The following is an 8712-nucleotide window of genomic DNA, read 5'->3' on the forward strand; positions in this document are numbered from 1 at the left end:
CAGGCCCGGCCCTGGTGGATGGATGATATCCCTGTTGCGACATCTATGCTTATTGTGAGTGAGAGCCTCATTTCCCAGTCCAAAGGGGTGTGGCCTAGAGATCTTGCACCTGCACCACAGGGATTTATACGATCAGAGACCACCTAGATGATGCGCGGAATACAAATGTTGTGTATGTTAACAGTAAAGGGTGCTAGATGATACGAAAGCAGTACTCACCAGTAAGCAGGGTCGGAAACACTACTCATGGGGGAGTGATTGCAGAGAACAAATTTGATCCTCTTTGAATACAAGCTAAATCCTATGTTCTCTTTCCGAATTTTCTCTTGCAAACAGAAGTCTGACTCGGCATGAATCCGATGTCAGTCCATTTATTTTTTAGTTTGAGGTAGATCTAGCTCGCAACCTGACTCATACCTAACTTCTGACACAGAACCAGTCAGGGATTAAAATATCCTTGACTTAGACCTTGTTTATTTGCAGCTGACTCGAAGTCCGGGTCTGAGTCAACCCCGGACTCGAGTCGAGTCAACAGTCAGACCGTTTGTTTTCAATTTTGGGTCAAATTTGACTCAACCTCTGACTCATTTCTAACCCTGGCTCGGACCCATTTGAGTCAGGTAATAAGATACCCTTGACTCATGGGACCAAACCACTGACTAACATATTTTTGAGTTAAAATCTAATTCAAAACAAACATATTGAGTCAGGTCCAGATGAATCAGGTGATTTCAATCAGATCTAGAAGACTTGGATGAATCAGGAGTAGAGCTGGCAAACGGGCGGGCCGGGGCTGGCTTGTTACGGGTTATACGGGTTCGGGTTAACACGGGACAAAACCTACGGGTTGATATTCTTCACGGGTGGTCATTTTCTCAACCCGCGCCCGTAACGGGTAAAGCTTGTGGGTTCACGGGTTAGCCCGTGTTTCTAGTTAGAACTTGCCAGAAACCGAGTTTCCTCTGATTTCTGGCGTATTTCAGGCCACATTCAGGCCATCTAAAGCTTAAGCTCCTTCCCTGCAACCTAACATTCATCTATTTCATTTAATATTTCGATTTAATTCAATCAACAGATTCAACAGGTTCAAACCCTTCTGAAACATCCTTGACAAAGTACCAATGGCAGAAAACCAATTTAATGCTCAGCTCAAAATTGCAATTCTATCTCCACAAGCAAACCACCAACACCTTATTCTCTGAAATCCCATAGCAGGATCATCACAAGAAGCTAACACGTCCAGCACCACCAAATCCAGCTATAGCAGTGCACAACATCAGCTCCAATACTCCCCTTTTTATGTTAATCGATGTCTTTAAAAACCCCGTCAAATTCCTTCAATTCCTTCTTGAAACAACACCAAATTCAAACACCTCTCGATCTTCTGTAATTCCACCAGAAACCCATTCATTCAACATCTCAGATCCCCTTTCTTGGCTGAAGCTTGCTCAAAGTTATCTTCAAAACCCCAAAATTAAAAATTAATTTTTCAGAAGATTGACCATTTCAGATTACAAAAAAAAAAATCAAACATGCTTACAAAAGAAAATCAATATCTTAATTTACCATTTCAGATTCAATCATGACACCGACTAGCTGTTCTTCATCTTCTCTCACGGCTTAGATGCATAAATTTAGTCAAACCCCTATCTCAATTTCTGCCACTAACCCATCTTCTGAATTGCAACATAGATTCAGATTTAAACCAAAATCAATTCTCGTTTGTCACAGCAGCAGCGAAAATTCAAACCCTAGCTTCTTCAGAAACTTCTCTGTTTTCCCGATTCACTTTCAATTCCATCTTTTTCTCGAATCACCACCTATTTCTATCTCCATATTTAAATCCGTGTTAATTCTTTTCATCAATTGATAAGATGATTAAGAACTTTTTCTTTTCAATTAAAATTAAGAAGAAAATAAAGAGGAGCCTATTGTTTTGTCCATCAAGGAAGAATGAAGAAGAAGAAAAGAAGAAAAAGAAAGAAAAGAAGACGCTGCTACCACTAGGGTTTCTCAATTACATATGAGGGACACACGTTATATTAATGGGAGTGGGAGTATGGGACACGCGGCATAATAAATATATTGTAGGGAATGAAATTACGGGTTAACGGGTGAGCTTGCGGGTTTCACGGGTCGGTCCGGGTTAACCCGTTTTCCTACAAGCCAACATTTTTCCAACCCTAACCCGGCTTATTTATAAACCAGCCAAGCCGGGTTAGGGTTTTCACGGGCCGGGTACGAATTTATCCGCGGGTTGCGGCTTGTTTGCCAGCTCTAATCAGGAGTAAACAAATATGGTGTTAAGGGATCAGGCCATTAATTTTTGAGTCAGTTGATACGGGACTTAGGTCTAGACTACTTTCTTTCCAACTAAAACAAGAACCCTTACCTTCCTAAAAATATACACTGTTGTGCTTCCAAAAAGTGATATGCCGGGAACTCTATTGTGCATCACATCAAGTATGGCATTCGCACTTCCGTTTTTAGTCAACCAAATAAACAAGTAAAGAATAACAAAAACAAAAACAGTCCATTGAAGGGAATGGAGAGGGGCGCCAATTTCAATCTAACAATTTTGTGAGAGATAGATAAGGTTTTTTTTTTGGATTCGTCCTGATTATTTGTAAGGCTCTAAAATACACAAGCAGCTCTCTCACAGACACTCCCCCCATTTGCCCATCCTTGGGTTTCTCTCTGTTTTTCCATTCAGAGAGACACAACACCACCAGAAGAAGAAGAAGGGGTTCTCAGTTCTGCTTCTGCACCCAGATTAATCTTCTGCAAATTCATAAATTAAAGGTATTTTTAGGGTTTTTTAAATTTGTCGCCATGACTGTTCTTCAAGCTTATCTTCTATGTAAACCCTCTTCATATTCAATCTCAAAATTCCAATTTTCTTCTGATAAAACCCGTTTAAGTTCTTCTTCTTCTATTGTATCTTATTCTTATCCTAAACCATTATGGGTGGGGAGATTAAGTTTAGGATTACATAAATCTCAATTGAGTTCTTCTATTAGGTTTAATAAACCCTTGACTGTAACTTCCTGTGTAATGTCATCTGATAATAAAAACCCAATCTTGGAATCATCAAATTCAGACCAAAGTTTGGATAAAAATCCAATCTTTGAATCAAATGCAGACCAAAGTTTGGGGTTTGAATCAATTCCAGATCTTTCTGAAGAGAAATTTGATGAGAAGAAGTTGAGTGAAGAAGAAGGAGAAGTTAGTGTTAGTTCTAATTCTGCTGCTGCTGCTGCTTCTACTCCTGTAGTTGTGAATGAAAATACAAATAATGTGGAAGAAGAAGTGAAAACTGATAAGAGATTACCTATTCTAGTCTTCTTAATGGGAGTATTTGCTTCAATTAAGAATGGGTTTGAAAAGCTTAAATTTTTAGAGTGGTTTGAAAAATGGTGGCCATTTTGGAGACAAGAAAAGAGATTGGAGCGTTTGATTGCCGAAGCTGATGCTAATCCGAAAGACCCGTTAAAGCAAAGTGCTTTACTTGCCGAGCTTAATAAACATAGGTATGCACGTTTCCCCGCTTACGAATTGAATTGTTTTGTCTTATGGTAATGGATACTGAATGGTTGTGTGGTTGCATTGGCAGTCCTGAAGGTGTCATTAGGCGATTTGAAGAAAGAGACCATGCAGTAGATAGTACAGGAGTTGCGGAGTATCTTCGAGCGCTCGTGGTTACTAATGCCATTATGGATTATCTTCCTGATGAAAAATCTGGAAAGCCTGCTAGTCTTCCTTCATTGGTAACGTTTCTCACTCCCAAAGTACTATAGTTGTTCGAGAAGTGATAACAGTACTAACTTTGACCTTGTGCAAACAGTTGCAAGAGTTAAAGCAACGTGCATCAGGGAACATGGATGATCCATTTCTAAGCCCAGGCATATCTGATAAGCAGCCATTGCATGTAGTAATGGTAAGAAATACAAACTCACTGTCACACTAATTTGGTTCGGTTCCTTTCCTGTTGATAACTAATAGCTATGTAGCGAACTGGTGATATTCTTTAAATGTTGCCTTCAAGACCTGCAGTGCTTAGTGTATGTATATTTTCTGTGGATAGGTTGACCCTAAGGCGTCAAGCAGATCAACACGTTTTGCACAAGAGATCATCTCAACCATCTTATTTACAGTTGCTGTTGGCTTGATGTGGTGAGAAACGTTCCACAACTTTTGACGCGTTTATCTTTTGTACTTTTATGGACATTATTTATCTGTCCAGTTGGTTTGTCTGATGGCAACTCAAGTGAGTACAGTAATAAATAACATGATTTTTCACAAAAACTGTTTTGTCAAAGCATGGGTGTACCTTTTTCCGCATAAACATGATGGTTGAATTGTTTAAAATTTGCTAGGGTAATGGGTGCAGCTGCTCTTCAAAAGTACGTCGCAGGCCTAGGAGGTATAGGTGCTTCTGGTGTTGGGTCCAGTTCTTCTTACGCCCCTAAAGAGTTAAGTCGAGATGTTACACCAGAGAAGGTAGATATCTTTGTCTAAACCATATCAAAATTGCTGCTTGTAAAACACCAATTTATGGATCTTCAGATTGTTTTTGTTTTTCTTTATATTTTGTTCTAGCCTGTCGAGTAATTTTGGTTAAAGGTCCGATTCAACTGCATCACATGGAAAAATTCTGAATGCTTATGAATCGCAATTGTGCTTCAATCCTTTCTTATTGGTGTAGGCATATAACCATCACATTTCTGCATCCTACTAACTACTTGACTTTGGTGCAGAATGTAAAAACATTCAAGGACGTAAAAGGTTGTGACGATGCAAAACAAGAACTTGAGGAAGTGGTGGAATACCTCAAGAACCCAGGGAAGTTTACACGCCTTGGAGGAAAGCTGCCCAAGGTATGTTTAGATATATTAATTGTATACTTCTATGTGAAGGTATAGTTTACACTTGGTGCGGTTGTGCTTCTGTATTTATCGTCCCTCTTTCTTTAACCATTTATCTTTGTATTTGGATCCTGCTTTCAGGGAATCCTTTTGACAGGTGCTCCTGGGACGGGTAAGACTCTACTTGCCAAGGTAATGGGTTATCTGTATTTGCCTTTTAGATGGTTCTAGTTTTTATATTCCTTTTTTTTTATTTTCCGTGAATTCTTATCCTCACTAGTTAATATTGTTTTACATTTGGATGTGTAAAGGCTATCGCAGGTGAAGCTGGAGTACCTTTCTTCTACAGAGCAGGTTCAGAATTTGAGGAAATGTTAGTTGCCAGTTCTGTATCTTTGGTCTGTTTACAAGAATGCCATCTATTATTTATGTCTGCAATACTGAATTCAGTTTTTACCTTTTAATTCCAGGTTTGTTGGTGTTGGTGCTCGCCGTGTTCGTGCGTTATTCCAAGCTGCTAAGAAAAAGGTCAGTCTCTTGATAGGTGAAGTAAATAGTCTCTTAATACTGAACACCCTTTTGGTAATCAACTGAGGTTCTGTTTACTGCGAATAAGAGAGTATTTGGTGCTTCCTTTCTAGTTCCCTAGATTCATAAATCTCATTTCTGTTTCGATGTCTCCGAATTTGTCCCGGAGCTTCCGAAGTGCAATTCTTGTTCCTTGTGATGTTGTGCACCTCTTAAAAAAGAAAGTTATGATGAGTTGTCCATTTGTTTCTTCAGTTAGATGATCTGCTTGTGCTGAATGCTGATAGCTTCTTTATATCTTTTCAATTTGCTGCTAGGCTCCGTGCATCATATTCATCGATGAAATAGATGCAGTTGGGTCTACTCGTAAACAATGGGAAGGCCATACAAAGAAAACGTTGCATCAGTTGTTGGTTGAAATGGATGGATTTGAACAGAATGAGGTATGTTTAGACGAGCTCCCCTGGTTATAAATTTTCTCCCGCAGAATGTAACTCGTGTACCATTTTCTTGTCTAGGGCATAATATTGATGGCAGCAACAAATTTGCCCGATATTCTCGATCCTGCTTTAACAAGACCTGGTAGATTTGACAGACATGTAAGCTATATTTAGAGCTCTGGAACGTTGCAATTTTTTAATTGTTTGTTTTATCATCTTTGTTGTTGTTTTTTCTGGAGATGTTGAATTTAACTTTCTTTCCGATAGATTGTTGTACCAAATCCTGATGTGCGAGGTCGGCAAGAGATATTAGAACTCTATTTACAGGACAAACCATTGTCTGAAGATGTAAATGTTAACGCAATTGCACGTGGGACTCCTGGATTCAACGGGGCAGGTGTGTTCTTTTATCCATTAAAATTATGCATTTGCATTCACAAATGTACTTTATTCCTGGTTGTCACTGTGTCGGGCTTTTTCCAATGAAAACATAAGCGTGATAAATACTTATATAATACCCACTGATTCTACTCGGCTCCTCACCTTTTTCGAATTTCCTTTGTTTCTTTTAATAGATCTGGCAAATCTTGTAAACATTGCTGCCATTAAGGCTGCTGTTGATGGTGATGAGAAGTTGACTTCTACAAATTTGGAATTTGCAAAAGACAGGATAATGATGGGCACAGAGAGGAAAACAATGTTTCTATCTGAAGAATCCAAGAAGGTAACGCAAATTTCTAGTAGTGGTTGACCAAACCAGGTGCATCTACATATATCTAGGCTTATTAGGCATGAAATATAATGTTTGTTTTCTTCTTTTTTACAGCTTACTGCATATCATGAGAGTGGCCATGCGATTGTTGCATTCAATACAGAGGGAGCACATCCTATTCACAAGGCTACAATAATGCCTCGTGGTTCTGCCCTGGGTATGGTTACACAGCTACCTTCAGATGATGAGACATCAATTAGCAAGAAGCAGTTGTTAGCTCGTCTAGATGTTTGCATGGGAGGAAGAGTGGCCGAGGAACTAATCTTTGGTCAGGATCATGTAACCACTGGAGCAAGTAGTGATCTTCATACAGCTACCGAGCTTGCACATTACATGGTAGTCCCTCCTAATTATGACGCGAAAACCATTGATTGATGACTAAAATAAATCTCGCCATTTCAATCTTTTCAATTAAGGCACTATCAATTTCTGATCTTACATCTCCAACCTTCTTTATTTTAGGTATCTACTTGTGGGATGAGTGACGCGATTGGGCCAGTTTATATGAAGGATCGACTTGGAACAGAGATGCAATCACGCGTTGATGCTGAAGTATGTTTATCAAATCTTGTTTTTTGTGATGCTAAAATTTTAGATTCCTATATGCTCTGTATGCACATTTTTTCTTTGTGCTCTATTTGATGCTGTTTAACTACCATAGGTGGTGAAGCTCTTACGAGAAGCTTATGATCGTGTTAAAGCCTTGCTGAAGAAGGTATGTTGTCTATAATATCTTACTTGTGACATCCTTTTCATAGGTTAGTTCGTCTAAGTTTTAACCTACACATCTTACATTGCTAAATAGTACCCTTTTTGGTTGGTTAATGAAGACGCTAACCGTGTCCGTCCTCCAAAGCTGTAGCTCACTTAAACATGCCGACCCTTTAGTAAATTACCTAAAAATGAACGTGTATTTTAAGAGCCTGGTTCCAGAGCCATGCTTGAAAGTATAGGGTTTGTGAGTGCCCACAACGGTCTTGAATGCAGCACTCAGTAATTAGGTCTAACATACCAAAGTAACTTAACTTGGAATCTCATTAGTTGGAGTTGGCTAGGATTTTATATGAAATTTTTGCTTACTTCTTCTGTTTTCTCCTCCTTTTTTTTCAGCATGAGAAGGCGTTGCATGTATTGGCGAATGCACTTCTTGAGTATGAGACTCTTAATTCAGAAGACATTAAACAAGTTCTTCTTCCCTTTGGAGAAGGACGATTCCCTGACCAGCAACAGCAAGAACAAGAAATAGAAGAATTGGCTTTGTCATGAAACCTCCTCCCAGCCACGACTTCATGCTCAAATGAGACGGAAGCGTGTACAGTGTACCAAAAAGGGTTCCAAAACCTCACAAAGTAATTTATTTGTAAAAATGTAACATGCTCCCCAAAACTTTTTTTTTTTTTTTTTCCTTTTCATTTTTAAAATTTTAGATTTTTAGTGTTGTTAACATTTAAAAGTTGATAGTTATAAAGTAGCAAGGAAATTTATGCTCCCTCTTGAGGAGACATTTTATGCTTTCGACTCGCCTACCTGTAAGCTTTTGCCACTGTTCCTGGGTGGGGTGATAACTCTCATTTTGGCCAGCTCTGTGCATCCTAACAAACGGAACCTCTTCTTTTCTTAAAGACTACAGAAAACAGCCACACTGGTTGGCAGATGAGGGGTTTCGGCTGCTCGGCCTTCTCGTTTTGATTGATCATAACTTGAGTTTGGTGCCATGCAAACAATTTGCATGGCGATTGGCGAGTATCATGGGTGGAAGAGGAAGATAAAAATAAAAAGGCAGAAAGGCCTCATGAAAGGATAAAACAGATAACCTTAGTTACGCTCTTTATTGCTAACTAAAAAAGATTGTAGGTTATGCTATTAGTGTGTATGCAAATTATGACTTGCAATACAAAACAAATGCTCAATGCGAACTATATGAATCGGCAATTCCTCACAATGCCAATGACTTGATAAACCTAAAAATTGTCCGTACCGGACTTGTATGTAGCTACATCGGAATGCGAACGTAGAATATGAGACACACACGGCCCATACAAAGGGTGATGCTAATTCTTTGTCCCCCCAAGTAAATATTTTTGGCTCCGTCATTGAATTGCACCCT

The 8712-nt window shown here is 39.1% G+C and overlaps 1 protein-coding gene across 1 annotated transcript; it reads left to right on the plus strand.

Annotated features, from left to right (window-relative positions):
• Positions 1 to 2572: 2572 nt before the first annotated feature.
• LOC113340002 (ATP-dependent zinc metalloprotease FTSH 11, chloroplastic/mitochondrial-like) lies at positions 2573 to 8120 on the plus strand. Its single transcript, XM_026585213.1, has 17 exons — positions 2573 to 3530; positions 3614 to 3767; positions 3845 to 3937; positions 4085 to 4173; positions 4377 to 4500; positions 4758 to 4877; positions 5007 to 5057; positions 5177 to 5238; positions 5336 to 5393; positions 5711 to 5836; positions 5912 to 5992; positions 6101 to 6230; positions 6409 to 6557; positions 6660 to 6941; positions 7068 to 7157; positions 7267 to 7320; positions 7716 to 8120. Exons 1-17 carry the CDS (start codon positions 2833 to 2835, stop codon positions 7869 to 7871), a joined length of 2517 nt encoding a protein of 838 aa, XP_026440998.1. The 5' UTR covers positions 2573 to 2832; the 3' UTR covers positions 7872 to 8120.
• The last annotated feature ends 592 nt before the right edge of the window (positions 8121 to 8712 follow it).

The sequence above is a fragment of the Papaver somniferum genome, unplaced genomic scaffold (assembly GCF_003573695.1).
Source record: "Papaver somniferum cultivar HN1 unplaced genomic scaffold, ASM357369v1 unplaced-scaffold_21, whole genome shotgun sequence".
NCBI classification, from domain to species: domain Eukaryota; kingdom Viridiplantae; phylum Streptophyta; class Magnoliopsida; order Ranunculales; family Papaveraceae; genus Papaver; species Papaver somniferum.